Source organism: Lepidochelys kempii, chromosome 12, assembly GCF_965140265.1.
Source record: "Lepidochelys kempii isolate rLepKem1 chromosome 12, rLepKem1.hap2, whole genome shotgun sequence".
In the NCBI taxonomy this organism is placed as follows: domain Eukaryota; kingdom Metazoa; phylum Chordata; order Testudines; family Cheloniidae; genus Lepidochelys; species Lepidochelys kempii.
This window is the reverse complement of record NC_133267.1, coordinates 40,695,582-40,711,332: the sequence shown is the minus strand read 5'-3', so window position 1 is coordinate 40,711,332 and position 15,751 is coordinate 40,695,582. Positions and strand designations below refer to the sequence as shown.

Here is a 15,751-nt window from a genome sequence, read left to right as displayed (position 1 = left end):
CAGCACTGCTTCAGCGTGGGGCCATTTCAGTGGGGGAGCCTGGCACATGGGGCCTAGCCCAGGGGCTTTCGTCCTTCCACACTCTGAGGCAGAGGAGGGTTACACCCCGCACGGCTGGCCTCTTGGTCAGTGCGATCAGTGCATCGGCATGTGGGCTCAGCTGCCCCAGGAAAGTCCTGTTTCGGCTGGCGAAGCTTTTGGATCGTTTTTATTTTTGTATAAACAAGACAAAACAAGCAGCATTAATTTAAAAAAATTAAAAAAAAAAAGAAAAGCGGGAAGGAGAGTTGGGGGGGGGCAGGACTGGGTGGCTCCTGGGCTCTGCTCAGCCCCTTCCATAGGCTGGCAGGGCAGTTCTGCTGCGTAACGTGCCAGCTGGGGGCCCACAGAGAGGTGGGTTTGTAGGAGCTGAACATTAGCCTCCCCTTGGCACTGTCCGCCTGCCAGCACGAGGGCTTTGCAAGCACAAACACTGCCGCTGCAAGGGGTGCCCTGCCAGCCCAGCCACCCCCACACACCCCACGGCACAAGCTTTTAACCTTCCTGTCCAAAGTCCTCTGAGAATTTCTTCACCTTCAAGAGGTCCTCGGCGTTCACGGTGGGGCGGGTGGTGGCCAGCGAGCGCAGCATGTCTGACTGCAAACAAGGGGAGAGGGCAACTGAGGCCAAAGTGCAACATCAGAGTCTGCGTTGCTTTTACCTGGACACCCTCGGAAATCCTACCCAAGTTTCTGGTTGTGGGGGAGAAGCCCAGGTCTAAACACCCCAGCCCTAGCCCTAGCCAAGGCAGTGGAGCTAGTACCTTTCTGTCCTGAACAACAGGCATCTCCCTAGAGGGTCCCCCAGGGCATGTGCGTGGAACGGAGGCCTGGGAGCCAGGACTCAGGTTCGATGCTGTTCCTGGTCTGACCTCCAGCTCCGTGCATTCTCCATTCTGTCCCTTGGGACGGTCATGCTTACTGACCTCCCAGGGGTCACAGGTAGAGAAGGACGCTTTCCTCTTCCAGCAGGCATAAATCACGAGGAGTCCATGTTGTGGACGCTTTCCTCTTCCAGGAGGCATAAATCACGAGGAGACCAAAGCCCTGAGGTAAGTGGGAAAGCGGGATACCGGGAGGAAGCACAGGCAGGAATGTCTGTGAGGGGAGGGCTCCTGCCTCATACTGGCAATGAGGGGCGATCAACAAGTTATCTCAAGTGCTTATATACAAATGCACAAAGCCTTGGAAACAAGCAGGGAGAACTGGAGGTCCTGGTGATGTCAAGGAACTATGACGTGATCGGAATAACAGAGACTTGGTGGGATAACTCACATGACTGGAGTACTGTCATGGATGGTTATAAACTGTTCAGGAAGGACAGGCAGGGCAGAAAAGGTGGGGGAGTAGCACTGTATGTAAGGGAGCAGTATGACTGCTCAGAGCTCCGGTACGAAACTGCAGAAAAACCTGAGTGTCTCTGGATTAAGTTTAGAAGTGTGTGCAACAAGAGTGATGTAGTGGTGGGAGTCTGCTATAGACCACCGGACCAGGGGGATGAGGTGGATGAGGCTTTCTTCCGGCAGCTCACGGAAGCTACTAGATCGCATGCCCTGATTCTCATGGGTGACTTTAATTTTCCTGATATCTGCTGGGAGAGCAATACAGCGGTGCATAGACAATCCAGGAAGTTTTTGGAAAGCGTAGGGGACAATTTCCTGGCGCAAGTGCTGGAGGAACCAACTAGGGGGGGGCGCTTTTCTTGACCTGCTGCTCACAAACCGGGTAGAATTAGTGGGGGAAGCAAAAGTGGATGGGAATCTGGGAGGCAGTGACCATGAGTTGGTTGAGTTCAGGATCCTGACGCAGGGAAGAAAGGTAAGCAGCAGGATACGGACCCTGGACTCCAGGAAAGCAGACTTCGACTCCCTCAGGGAACGGATGGCCAGGATCCCCATCCTGGGGGACTAACTTGAAGGGGAAAGGAGTCCAGGAGAGCTGGCTGTATTTCAAGGAATCCCTGTTGAGGTTACAGGGACAAACCATCCCAATGAGTCGAAAGAATAGTAAATATGGCAGGCGACCAGCTTGGCTTAATGGTGAAATCCTAGCGGATCTTAAACATAAAAAAGAAGCTTACAAGAAGTGGAAGGTTGGACATATGACCAGGGAAGAGTATAAAAATATTGCTCGGGCATGTAGGAATGATATCAGGAGGGCCAAATCGCACCTGGAGCTGCAGCTAGCCAGAGATGTCAAGAGTAACAAGAAGGGTTTCTTCAGGTATGTTGGCAACAAGAAGAAAGCCAAGGAATGTGTGGGCCCCTTACTGAATGAGGGAGGCAACCTAGTGACAGAGGATGTGGAAAAAGCTAATGTACTCAGTGCTTTTTTTGCCTCTGTCTTCACTAACAAGGTCAGCTCCCAGACTGCTGCGCTGGGCATCACAGCATGGGGAGTAGATGGCCAGCCCTCTGTGGAGATAGAGGTGGTTAGGGACTATTTAGAAAAGCTGGACGTGCACAAGTTCATGGGGCCGGACGCGTTGCATCCGAGAGTGCTGAAGGAATTGGCGGCTGTGATTGCAAAGCCATTGGCCATTATCTTTGAAAACTCGTGGCGAACGGGGGAAGTCCCGGATGACTGGAAAAAGGCTAATGTAGTGCCAATCTTTAAAAAAGGGAAGAAGGAGGATCCTGGGAACTACAGGCCAGTCAGCCTCACCTCAGTGCCTGGAAAACTCATGAAGCAGGTCCTCAAAGAATCAATCCTGAAGCACTTGCATGAGAGGAAAGTGATCAGGAACAGCCAGCATGGATTCACCAAGGGAAGGTCATGCCTGACTAATCTAATCGCCTTCTATGATGAGATTACTGGTTCTGTGGATGAAGGGAAAGCAGTGGATGTATTGTTTCTTGACTTTAGCAAAGCTTTTGACACGGTCTCCCACAGTATTCTTGTCAGCAAGTTAAGGAAGTATGGGCTGGATGAATGCACTATAAGGTGGGTAGAAAGCTGGCTAGATTGTCGGGCTCAACGGGTAGTGATCAATGGCTCCATGTCTAGTTGGCAGCCGGTATCAAGTGGAGTGCCCCAAGGGTCGGTCCTGGGGCCGGTTTTGTTCAATATCTTCATAAATGATCTGGAGGATGGTGTGGATTGCACTCTCAGCAAATTTGCGGATGATACTAAACTGGGAGGAGTGGTAGATACACTGGAGGGGAGGGATAGGATACAGAAGGACCTAGACAAATTGGAGGATTGGGCCAAAAGAAATCTGATGAGGTTCAATAAGGATAAGTGCAGGGTCCTGCACTTAGGACGGAAGAACCCAATGCACAGCTACAGACTAGGGACCGAATGGCTAGGCAGCAGTTCTGCGGAAAAGGACCTAGGGGTGACAGTGGACGAGAAGCTGGATATGAGTCAGCAGTGTGCCCTTGTTGCCAAGAAGGCCAATGGCATTTTGGGATGTATAAGTAGGGGCATAGCGAGCAGATGGAGGGACGTGATCGTTCCCCTCTATTCGACATTGGTGAGGCCTCATCTGGAGTACTGTGTCCAGTTTTGGGCCCCACACTTCAAGAAGGATGTGGATAAATTGGAGAGAGTCCAGCGAAGGGCAACAAAAATGATTAGGGGACTGGAACACATGAGTTATGAGGAGAGGCTGAGGGAGCTGGGATTGTTTAGCCTGCAGAAGAGAAGAATGAGGGGGGATTTGATAGCTGCTTTCAACTACCTGAAAGGGGGTTCCAAAGAGGATGGCTCTAGACTGTTCTCAATGGTAGCAGATGACAGAATGAGGAGTAATGGTCTCAAGTTGCAGTGGGGGAGGTTTAGATTGGATATTAGGAAAAACTTTTTCACTAAGAGGGTGGTGAAACACTGGAATGCGTTACCTAGGGAGGTGGTAGAATCTCCTTCCTTAGAGGTTTTTAAGGTCAGGCTTGACAAAGCCCTGGCTGGGCTGATTTAACTGGGAATTGGTCCTGCTTTGAGCAGGGGGTTGGACTAGATGACCTTCTGGGGTCCCTTCCAACCCTGATATTCTATGATTCTATGACGCTTTCCTCTTCCAGCAGGCATAAATCACGAGGAGTCCATGTCTGCTCTGTGGGTTCCCCTGCCCTCCCCACTCCAACACATGACACTGCTGCCCTGGCCACTCTGCTGCCCCAGCTCTCAGCACAATAGAACAGTCAGGGAGAAAGACCCGGGGCTCTCAGCCAAGCATTCCAGATGGGACAGTTGCAGGAAGGCTGCAGGCAGAAGGAACAAGCAATCGCTCAGGGATGCCCACTGACCCTTTCAGCTACATGGGTTGACTCTGAAGCCTAATGATGTCAAGGTGAATATTTTACACTGATCATTTCACCAGGAACATCCAGCTACTCTGGGACAGTGACTTGGACCAGGATAGCACCTCTTCCCCCAGCCCAGCAGGAAAGCGGGAGGGCAGAGCAAGGCTGTTTGCACCAGAAAGGGCTCTGCTGGCCTCAGGGGTATTGCACGCTGACTTGTGTCACTGGCCAAGTGATAGTCGCTCTCATCCCAGCCACCCTCTCGCCCAGCATGTCTGTTCCTAACGAATTACTTACCATGCAGATCACTGGCTCCAGCAGCTTGTCACTAGGCACCTCCATCCAAGTCATCTCAATGGCCCCAGGGTCTCCAGGCGAGCATGGGGTCAGGAGGTCATCTACGGTTATGCTGGGATTGGTTCGAGATGGGCCTCGCATCTGCAGCATGCCAGAGAGGAGGTGCACTGAGAGGGCAGATGCCAGGGCTGACTCCCCTACCACTCATGGGGGCCTCTGCCAGGGGCCCTTTGAGGCTGGCCTGGGGGACTCAGGAAGGATCTCAATGTGAGGGTGCAGTGCACACCCGGGTGGCCATGGAGCCCCCCTCCCTTGCAGGCCAGCAGCCCCAGACTTGGGTGCTGGAGCCCTAGGGGAGCGGCAGGTCCTGCACGCCTGCTCTCACCTTCTTGAAGTGCGTGGCCGACTGCACTTTGCGGACAGGCTGCATGAGGGCGTCACGCACAATGATGCTGATGTCAGCTCCCGAGTAGCCGTCCGTCTTCCTGGCCAGCTCGTGGATGTTGGCCTCTGTCAGATGGTGTGATGTGTTTCCCAGGTGCAGCCTAAACATCTGGGCTCGGGCTGCCTCCTCCGGCAACGGGATGTAGATGCGCTTCTCAAACCTAGGCAGCGACAGTGGGCAGAGCAGGTGAGCGGCCGCCCTCATTCCTGCCAGCAGCGTGCGGTGCAGATCACCGCAGCACCGACAGGTTCCAGTAAGAGCTGCAGGCAGGCGGAGTGAGGGGCCTGGGCTGTTGGGTGGGGCTGGGGAGCGCTGAGGCACTCAGTAATGTTGGTGACAGACCTAAGCCTGCCCTGGGGCAGACCACACTGTGTTCTCTGGGCCACTCCCAGAAGGGGGTCAGTGGCTCCTGGCACATTCAGTGTGGCTGCCCTGAGCCAGGCAGAGGAGAGCAGCTCTGGCTGCTGGTTTCCAATAGCTCCCACTCACCTTCTCCTAATGGCCGAGTCTAAGACCCAGGGGATATTTGTGGCACCGAGGACCAGGGTCCCATCATTGTTATGACCAACACCTACCAGGAAGAAGAAACAGCGATCAGGGAGCAGGCAGGACTGACTCCTCGGAGGGGCCGGAAGAGTGCCGCGGCTGGAGGGTGACAGTCAGGGCCGGATTAATCACCTGTGGGCCCCGGAGCCTGGACCATGGTCCCATCCCCATGCTCTGCTCTATCCCCTGAGGCCCCGCCCACCACTCCCACAGGGTGGAGGGGGCAGAGGACAGCAGATGGGACCACAAGAGGAAGAGACAGAGTGGGGGTGGAGCCACTTCTGAGTCTGGGCCCAGCATCATTCCAAACCCAGTACTGCCAAGTCAGCCAGCTGCCAGTCCAAGACACACCCTTCGCCCAAGCACCCATCAAGGCTGCCCTCGGCAAAGGGAACGAGCAGGCTGAGGACTAGAGCAGCTCCTCGTTCTTCACTTCTCCAGGGCTGCTATGGCACCATCTGAGCCAGCCAGCCCCACAGTGAGTGCCAGCCGGGGCCGAGGAAGGGGTGAGTTCTGGGGGGCCAGAGCTCACTCGCCCCGAGCCAAGGCCCCACCCACCCTGCATCTGCACCAGGAACTCCGTCTTGATCCTGCGGCCAGCCTCGCTCTCGTTCTCATTCCGGGAGCCGCACAGAGAGTCAACCTCGTCGATGAAGATGATGGAGGGTTTGTGCTGCCTTGCCAGCTCAAAGAGATTCTTCACCAGCCTGGGGCAGAAAGACCTGGGGTCAGCGCTAACAGACAGGCAGCCTCCCCTCCAGCCCTGACCCTGCAACCTACACACGCCCCCTGAGCGGGAGAGCGAGGAGCAGCACCCTCGGGCTGCAGGCAGGGAACTCCCCCGACTGTCACTGCTTAGCTTGTTCTCATTTACCCCACTGCATCTGGAGTCACTTTCCTCGGGAGACACACTCGTGCCTGTGACAGGTGGGGCAGCCTCTGAGCAGCGCAGTCCAGCCGCTAACTTACTTCTCGCTCTCTCCCAGCCACTTCGACATCAGGTCCGAGGATGACACGGAGAAGAATGTGGAGTTGTTGGCCTCGGTTGCCACGGCCTTGGCCAGGTACGACTTCCCCGTGCCAGGGGGCCCAAAGAGCAGAATCCCACGCCATGGGGTTCGCTTACCTGCAACACATCACGCACTGAGCAGGGGCAGAGCTGGCCAGTTCACATGCACCTCGCTGCTCAGGGCTCTGCTAGGGCTGTTGGCCAAGGAAGTTTCTGGGCTCTGCTCAGGCTGGGGCCTGTAATACTCCAGATCCCAGGGCGTAGTCTCCGCATGGCACCAGAACTGGTACCACAGGGGCCACGGTCCCTCTCGGAGGGAGCAGCAGCCAATCCACCCTGCCCCAGCCTCACCCCCGAGACCTACCGCAGCAACCCTCACCTGTGAATAAGTGTGGGAATTTAATGGGTAAAATCACAGCCTCCTTCAGAGCCTCCTTGGCGCCCTCCAGGCCAGCCACATCGTTCCACCGCACGTTGGGCTTCTCCATCACAATGGCACCTGCAAGAGGAAGGCAGCTCTCCCTAGTGGGACAAGAGACGACAGCACTCCCGCCTAGGGGCTCGCCTGAGCCTCCCTCCCCCCACAGCGCCAGCTGCCAAACTCCATCCGCCCCTGCCAGGCTGTCATCACGCATGAGGGACATCTCCTTTTCGCTAGGGCTCACGAGGAGCCTCCAGTGCTGCCCAGCGGCCACAGAGTTAGAGGAGGAGGCGGCCCTGCGGCCCCTCATCCTGCGCCAGGAGTGGCTCATCTATAGCCCCACAAACCCTGCACCAAGCAGCATGCGCCAGCTGCTTCCCAGGTCAGGAACTCCACCAGCAGGCCTTGCAGCGCAATGCCGTGCTCTCAGCCCCCGCGCTGGACTCTGCATTCAGGCCTCTTACCCATCAGCTGCTCCTGCAGCTTCTTCTTCTCCGGATTCTCGCCCTCGCTGTCACTGTCGCTCCTGTGGAGAGGATGTAGTCATGGTAAGGCCAGCGAAGCCCCAGGTCCCGCTATTGGGGGGAAGTGAGGATCTGGCCTGGCTGTGCCAGAAGGGTCGAAGCCTCACAGTGCTGGCTCTTGCCAGCCCCAATAGGAGACCCCAACGCTCACTCACAAACTACACAGTGTGGAGAGGGAGAAGTGCTGGTTTGAAACCCACTGCCAAAGTCACTCCCAGGAGAAGAGGGGGCACCCAGGGGCCTGGGGCTGGCCTCTCCCATTGTTACAGGGCAAGAGCATGTTTAGGGGGTGCAATGGAGACTGCACACATACCCCTTGCTATCATTTGGAGACTCTTTGACAGGCTTCTTGCTTTGTTTGTCTTTGTTGCGTAGATAATCCTTCAGCTTCTCTGCCCGGTCCAGGTACTGCACGCACTTCGCCCGGATGCTCTCCTTCGCCTTGTCACTGTGAGCCTCATCTGTCAGGGCACCCAAGACAGTGAGCAGCTCTCCATGGGCACGGAGTGAGGAGAGCCCTGCAGCACCCACCCGTTTAGGACCAGCAATGGGAAGAAGAGCTCTCTTCGGGGCCATGAGACACCACCAGCTCCCACCATGTGGGCAGCTGGAGAGAATCCACCAAGAGAAGCTGCCCCTAGAGACAGATGCAGCCAGGGGAAGCCCCACCTCCCTTTGGATAATCCTGCAACTTCAGGGTTTCTGAGCCCAGCTCTACAGTTAGATCATTCCCCAGAGAACGCATGCACTCGTGGGAACTCTCAGCCGGCCATCTGGCTCTGCAACAGGTGCAGGCTGATCTCTTTGGGGATGCGCTATTCTGGGCAGGCCTGACTCCCAGCAGGGGGAAATGGGAAGAAGGATCCCAAGAGGAATAGCGAGGGAAAGATCTTACACAGGCCAGCAATGCAGGAGAGACGAGCCAGACTCACATTTGATGGCATGTAGAAAGTACTCCACTGCATGCTGGTACAGCCGCAGAGCCTCCTCATAGTTCTTGGCCTTATCCTCCTCAGTCGCTTTTGTTACCAGATCAATGGCTTTCTGCAAGGAGAGAGCACCGCTCCAATGACACAGTTGCCCCAGGGCACAGGAGAAGGAGCTATCAATGAAAGAATAAAGAGTTTCCCACAGAGGTAACAGGTTTTTGCACACCTCTGAGAAGCAGCAGCTGTGCCCAAAAGCTCCTGGCGCCTAGAGTCATCTCCTCTTTCTCATGTGAGCCTTCTGCTCACACACAGCAGACAAAACTCACAAGCAGCTCCTGGGCTGGACAAAGCCACCGATTTCAGAGAGCAAAAACCAAGCCCAGACCCTATCTTCATTTGCCAGGGCAGGGCAGCAGCTCCTGTGCCACTGTGACCTTTGACCAATGCCACCACCGAGCATGGGGAGGAGAAAGAGATGCCCCCCTGGGGGCCTTGCAAGGAAAGCCCTGTCCACATACAGAAGTTGTAGCACCTGTTTAGTGAAAGCAGGACAGCTCCCTTATGTGGACAGTTACCCCGGTATACATGTATTTATACCATAGCTATTCTTGTACAGGAAGGGGGATACGCTGTCCGGTAACAGGCACCCTCACCTCACTATAGGGTTGCCCTGGTACAAGCGTTTTGGTAGAAAAGAAAGAAAGAAACAGCCCAACTCACACATGATACAAACACGGGGCGCAGACCTCCCACTGCCCACCGGCAGAGCGCTCAGTCAGCAAGAGTCACCCCAGAAGGCCAGGGGCTGGGCACCCGCTCTGGGGGAAGCTGAAGAAACAGCCCCTGCCCACAGCCCCTTCTCTCCAGGGCACGGCGACGCCCCCCAGGCGCTGGGAGAGGCTGGCGGGCCCCAGAGCAGGCGGCCAGGCGGCTCCGCGGAGGGGCACCGTACGCCGGGAGAGCCTGCTGCTGGCAGAGAGACCCGGTGCCAGGTCCCAGCAGGGCCAACGCCACACCGGGGCGCGGCTGCGAAAGGGCCCCGGCCCCTGGCCCGGTCCCAGGGCACCTTCCCCAGGGCCAGTCCGCAGGCAAAGGCTGCTGCCGGGCGCTGCCCTGCCCCCTGCGTGCCCAGGCCCCACGGATGCCGGCCAGGGGCATCTGCCCGCGGCCCACCCAGGAGCCGGAAAAGCCCCCCGCAGCCTGCACCCCACCCACGGCCCCTGGGGCTGTCGCGTCCCGGGGGCAGGACCCCTCGGTGCCCCCCCACCCGGGCCCCAGGCCCACAGAGCGGCGGGGGGGTGCCGGGCCCCAGGAGCCACAGGTTCTGCCGCGTGAGGAACCCACCGGCCGGCCGACACGGGCAACGGGGCCCGGGGGAGCGCGGGCGGGGGGGCCCGGGAAAGGCAGCGGGGCGGGGGAGGCGGACCGGAAAGGGGGGGTCCGGGGGGGGGGGGGGGCGCCGGGAAAGGCAGCGGCGCGGGGCGGGGCGCGGGGGAGGCGGGCCGGGAAGGGGGGGTCCGAGGGGGGGGTCCGGCCGGGCTGGGGAGGCGGCACAGGGCGGGCCGGGAAAGGGGGGCCCGGGGGGGGGCGCCGGGAAAGGCAGCGGGGCGGGGCGCGGGGGAGGCGGGCCGGGAAGGGGGGGCCCGGGGGGGGCGCCGGGAAAGGAAGCGGCGCGGGGCGGGGCGCGGGGGAGGCGGGCCGGGAAGGGGGGGCCCGGGGGGGGGCGCCGGGAAAGGCAGCGGGGCGGGAAGGGGGGGCCCGGGGGGGGGCGCCGGGAAAGGCAGCGGGGCGGGGCGGGGCGCGGGGGAGGCGGGCCGGAAAGCGGGGGGGTCCGGCCGGGCTGGGGAGGCGGCACAGGGCGGGCCGGGGCCGCGCTGGGGCCCGGTCGAGCCGGGCCGGGGCCTCCCCGCGGCCCGCAACGCGCGGCCTGGACACGGCGCGGGGGCCGCGATGGCCGGGCCCGGCTCCCCGCCGCCCGCTACCTGCAGGGTTGACGTGGTCATTGCATCGCCGGTGCCGCCCGAGTCCCCGGGGCGCTGCGAGCGGCCTGGATCCGGCTCCGGCGGGCGGCCCCGGGGCGGGCGGGAGGCGGCGGCGAACCGGGACCCACCGGCCGCGCAGCTGCGACGCGGGGAGCGAGAGCGGCGGGGCCCCCTGCAGGCCGCGCCGGGAACTGCAGCGAGCGCCGGGCGGGGCCCCCCCCCCGAGCGCCCCCCAGCCCCTGGCACCCCAAAGCCCGCCCCCCTCCAAATAGACACCCCACCCCCACCCCCACCCGGGAGACACCCGCAAACCCCCCTCGCCCCACAGAGTCGGGCCCAGTCGCGCTCTGCAGGGCTTTGTTTTCTGTAGGTGCCTATGACCCCCTCATCCCCGCCCGCCCCCCCGAGGGATGGACCCAGCCCCCCCCCGTACAGAGCCCCCCCTCCCAAGAGATGGACACAGCCCCCCGCCTTCCCCCAGCGTTTCAGTCTAAAGGAGCCATTAGCTCATCTCCTCTGATCTCCTGCGTTACAGGGGGCGAGTCACGTTCACACCCCGTTACCCCGGTGCTGAGCCCAGTAACTTGCGGCTGGCTAAAGCCCCCCCCAGAAAGTCGGCCTGGCGGGTGCTGGAGATGGAGAACACTGCTTCCCTCGGGCGTTTGGTCCGGGGGCTAGTCTCCCTCCCGGCTCATACATCGAGCCTAACTTTTGTTTTCATTGGGTTGGCTTCCGCCCGGGGGTTTGTTACAGCTTCCTCTGCTACACAGCGCTTCAGGAGACAGCATCTTCTCTGGAGAAGAGATCACTGAGCCACGGTTTTTCCTTGGCAGGTCCCTGCGCGGGGAGGGAGGTTACCAGCCTCTTTGCTGACACAAAGAAGCCCAGGCTTTGCACTCTGTTTCTAAAGTGGCATTGTTACCGCCTCATCGCTATCTGCCTTGAACCAGGAGAGCCCCCTCTAATGGACCGTGCTACCCCCACTTTGGCATTTGGCCGCTAGAATGCATACATCCATTCACACTCAGTCTTGGGGCTTTAATAACCATGTAGAGTCTAAGGGACACCACAGTGCCCTACCTTTCCTTTTCCCAGAGACAGAACTGCCCCACCTTCAGTGGGTGAAACTTGCCTGGGCCCAGGTGATTGTCTGTACATGCAGGCCTTTCCATGGTAGGCAGACTCTTCCATTGTTAAACCCTAACACTTTTCTGAATACTGCGTTGTCTGGGTGAGATTTCTTGCCACCTGGTACATCACAGCAACAAACAGATGCTTATTGGGCCATGGGCCTCTCAACAGAGCCCCATTCATCCAGGGCTGCTTTAAGGCATAGGTTCTGTAGGCCAATACCTAAGGGCCCAGCTCCTCCAATCATGTGCTTATGTGAGAATTTCAGCTTTAACAAAAAAACACACACACACTTTCTTGCCCTCATGGGGGAGAAGAAAAGCTTGATGTAACTGATGCAGGGACAGTTCTCTGAGCCGGCAGAGAGCCCATGTTTCAAATGGGTGGATTGCCTCATGAATCTCAATGGGGCATGAACACCACACATCCACTGTTGTCCTGGGGGTTCTGCCAAGCCCCCTACCTGCCCCTCCAACACAGAACCGTGTGTGGCAGGAAAAGCAGAGGCTCCTGTTCTAGGATTAGGTGGTCTCCCTGGCTGCCAGCTTCCAGGAGTGCTGCACAACTGCATTGCTTGGTGTTTTGGGGTTTTTTTTGTTTGCTCCCCTAAGCTTGTGGCAGAGGAGGGTAGGGAGTAATGTTTTCCATCTTGACTGGCAAAACAGCGTCTCATATCCCAGACAAAACATGTTCCATAGAGAAAAAGCAACATAAAAATCTAAAAGCATAAAAGCCTTTATTGTTATTTACAGTATAAAGGTTACACTTGCCCTTAAGTTACATTTTCATTGTAATGTACAATACTATACAGTTAACATGCAACTCAAGGGACAATAGGTTGTCTATGCATCTATATTTATAGAGTACACATAAAGCTTTAATGTGATTGTAGAATACACAAACTCCCCTGCTTTTCACCATTGGGTTATTTGGATTTGGTAACTTGGAAGTTCCAAAAGCGTGAGATTAAAAACCTCAAAAAAGGAAGAATCGTATAAATAGTGAACTACAAAGAATACAAAAATAGAAATGATTGCATGTTATTTTAGTTTTTCTATGGGAGTGTTACAGTCTGTGCCTTGACCATATCATATCAAATGGCATAGAGTTTGCACAGGTTAAAAAACAGTTTATTTGTAGTGGTTCTGTGCAATTTATTCTTCAGATGACCTGGGGCCAGTTATACTTACAGGGTTTTTGTCTTTCGCACCTGGGCCTTGTAATGCTCTATTTACCCAAATTGTAAACTTAACACTAATACACTGTAGTGAGATCCCCAACACTGGCTGATCCCAGACAGGCAGATATGCTACAAGGAAAATGGAGCTCCACAAACATTGATGTGCCAAAGGATTTTTTTTTTTTTTTTTAATTTTCTTTGGCAGAGAAGAGATGTCACTGCAAATTAATTTATTTTAAAACCAGGTAGAACTAGCCCTGTAGTTCCCCCAAATTCTAGAACATGAAAGTGAAATCAATGTTTTGATGTACTGTGCTGCAGGCCAAGATACTGTCAGATCAGCAGCAGAAACAGAATTAACTCATGTAGCAAAATCCTGGCAGCATAAAGGCAAAGGCAGAGGTGGGCTGGCTGTAGAGAACGGTTACTTAGCCTTACACCAACCATGGTGCTTCAAGATGCTCTGTACGTGTGGATCCCGTGCACATCTGGAGCAGGATCCGCAGCCAGACTCAAAGAACATTTGCTTTTACTAGTTTCACATCCATTTTCTTCATTGCTTATTATCTAATGCGAAGAGGCTACCGGCCTCCTTCTAAAGGAAAGCGTGGCATCGTTTCTACATGTGATCAGTGCTTAATTTTTGCCAGGGCTGAGCTCCAGCACCTCCGGGCTTGGTACATCAGTTATGAAAGTAAAAAAACAGCTTGAGCCCTGGCACCTCTTTCATTACAAACTAAGCCCTGCATGCAATGTTGGCTCTCAGTTGTGTGAATTAGCCACAGAAATAGAAATGCTGTATTGGGAAAAGCACAAGCATCTGCAAAGATTTTGCAGAGTATTAACTCTGGGAGTCAATCCCACACCTGCTGTTTGAAGAGGAGCTGTTAGGAGGAATTGATTGAAGAGAAGGGACTTTGACCAGTCTAAATTCCATTCCCTGATAGCTTTTAAAGTCTACACAGTTTGTGTAAGGTTTTGCAAGCACCATTCACTAGTTTAATTACACACCACCATATTGCCATCCAGGCTGATGGCCATATTTAAGACACTTGCCTGCTCTTATTCTGGAAAACACAAGCTCAGCATAGATATTCTCCTCTCCTCCCTCTGGTTTCCAAGGATAACCTGGGATGCCTCTCAGTAGCGTAGCTTCCATATGGAACGCTGTAACAGAGCTCTCCAGCTGCCGAGGCATGGGGCATTTTCCAGCTTTCCAACCTCACTCAAAATCCTCACCGCCTCACTCAAAATCCAGAGGTTTGCACAGATTTGAGACAGGGCAGGAGCAGAGTCTCTTGCAGACATTCTGGAGCCCTTTCCCTCACTTACAGGGAACAGACAGGGCAAGCTCCCAGGAGTTTGTACATTTCCCCATGTCTCTACACAGGCTCTGGGAAGACGGGAGTCTGCTGCCACCAGAAACAAATGAGGCCAGTTGAGGCACACAGTGGATGTCCACTGCAGATAAATCTGGTAACAACGCTGCTGGGGAGGAGCTGGGACACAGTGGGGGCTTGAGCATTAGAAATTCAGTCCGCAGAACAGGCTTTTAATACCAAATTAAAACATTAAAAACCTTAAAAGCTAAGAGGACCTGAGATTCCAGAGTAAGCGACAGCTCACAGCATTCCAGATGGGCATGCAGCATTCTGTAACAGGGCAGATATTTGGCATGAATGAAAGACAGCCCTGGGGAGAACTAGGCCAAGTGCAAACTGGCAAGTTTCCCCAAGTACCTCTGATCCGCAACAGACCTGAGCTTCCTTTCAGTGGACACTCATGCTCACGCGAATGAGAAGATGGGTCTGGTTTGGACACAGGTTCTCTGGGGAGTAGGCTGAGAGATCTCAGGGGCTTCTCTGGTGAAGCAAGTCAGGATCAAATTCAGGCTTTGTGGCAAAAGGCTCAAAAGTGATTGCTTAAACAGGACAGAATGTAATTCTTAACACAGCGAAGCCTGGGAAGGAACCTGGGTCTGTTGGGAGACAGTTCCAGGCTGGCAGCACGAGCCTTTCTGCACATTAACTATACCATGTCTGATGCAAAGGGGAAGACAGACCATACTGTACTTCACTCCAGCTGGCCGTGCACAAGGGCACCAGCTCAGCCTGTAGTGGGCGGTTATGACAAGGGAGGTACTAAGTACTCCCCCACCTCCCACAAAAATCGAAATGAGTGAAAGTAACCTCCTGTTAAGCCAAGCATCCATCACGTGCAATTCGATTTGGCGTCTACTCTGGACATTTCAGTTGCCACCTCAACCAGAGCTTTGCTAGTGAGAGGCAATTTGGGAAGAGTTCACCTCACTGACAGCAAGGCATTTACACTGAAGTTTTGCACAGATCATGAGCAGTACTGACAATCAGTGACTACCACCAGAGCTTAAAATAGCAACCACTCAACCTTAAGTGTCAGAGCAAAATAAAAAAGCAGAGAAAGTGCTTAAGTCTATAAGTCCTTCCCTGAAATTCTCAGGGATAGCTAACCCCTTGAAATCAGCCAGGGCACAACAGAATTTGCATAGCAGCTTATTAGGTAATTTGCAGAACAAAGGAATAATATGGGGGGAAGGGGAGGCTGTCCCATTTTATGTGATATACTGACACTTCTCACACTTCTAGTAATTATACAACAGGGGTGAATATTCCCCTGCTGATGGACCCCACCTTTACCTTCGGAAACCTGGTTCCTAGCAAGCCATGTTTTCCTGGGAGAAGGAGGGACCTTGTCCAGAATTCCAATTTAAGTTGACTTGTGGCTTTTGGTAAGAGACCAAACTGGCCTAGGCTCTAAATGTAAAAATATTCTAGATGCTTTACAGCCACCAGTGTGGTGAAGCTGCAGATTAAAAAAAACAGGACATTTAGATAAGAAAGTAGTCTAACATGGAGTACTTGTGGCACCTTAGAGACTAACCAATTTATTTGAGCATAAGCTTTCGTGAGCTGTAGCTACATGAAAGCTTATGCCACAAGTACTCCTTTTCTTTTTGCAAATACAGA

General features: G+C 55.3%; 1 protein-coding gene across 2 annotated transcripts; it reads right to left on the bottom strand.

The window, feature by feature from the left end:
* Positions 1–191: 191 nt before the first annotated feature.
* On the bottom strand, positions 192–10,623 carry VPS4A (vacuolar protein sorting 4 homolog A). Of its 2 annotated transcripts, XM_073308326.1 has the most exons (12): positions 10,436–10,623; positions 8,457–8,568; positions 7,838–7,985; positions 7,465–7,526; positions 6,959–7,078; positions 6,540–6,696; positions 6,129–6,277; positions 5,514–5,595; positions 4,965–5,184; positions 4,580–4,720; positions 965–1,085; positions 551–636 (listed from the first exon to the last, which is right to left on the bottom strand). In XM_073308326.1, exons 1-11 carry the CDS (start codon positions 10,454–10,456, stop codon positions 975–977), a joined length of 1,323 nt encoding a protein of 440 aa, XP_073164427.1. In that variant the 5' UTR covers positions 10,457–10,623; the 3' UTR covers positions 551–636; positions 965–974. The 2 variants fall into 2 exon arrangements, with proteins under 2 accessions (XP_073164429.1, XP_073164427.1); XM_073308328.1 differs by lacking the exon at positions 965–1,085 and having other exon boundaries at positions 192–636; positions 10,436–10,622.
* Between the last annotated feature and the right edge of the window lie 5,128 nt (positions 10,624–15,751).

Coding starts and splice junctions, on each gene's coding strand:
- VPS4A (XM_073308326.1), bottom strand. CDS start 10,456: ATGACCACGTCAACCCTGCAG. Junction 6,697..6,958: donor ATTCCCACACTTATTCACAG/GTGAGGGTTGCT, acceptor GATGTGTTGCAG/GTAAGCGAACCCCATGGCGT. Junction 5,596..6,128: donor GTTCCTGGTGCAGATGCAGG/GTGGGTGGGGCC, acceptor TCTTCCTGGTAG/GTGTTGGTCATAACAATGAT.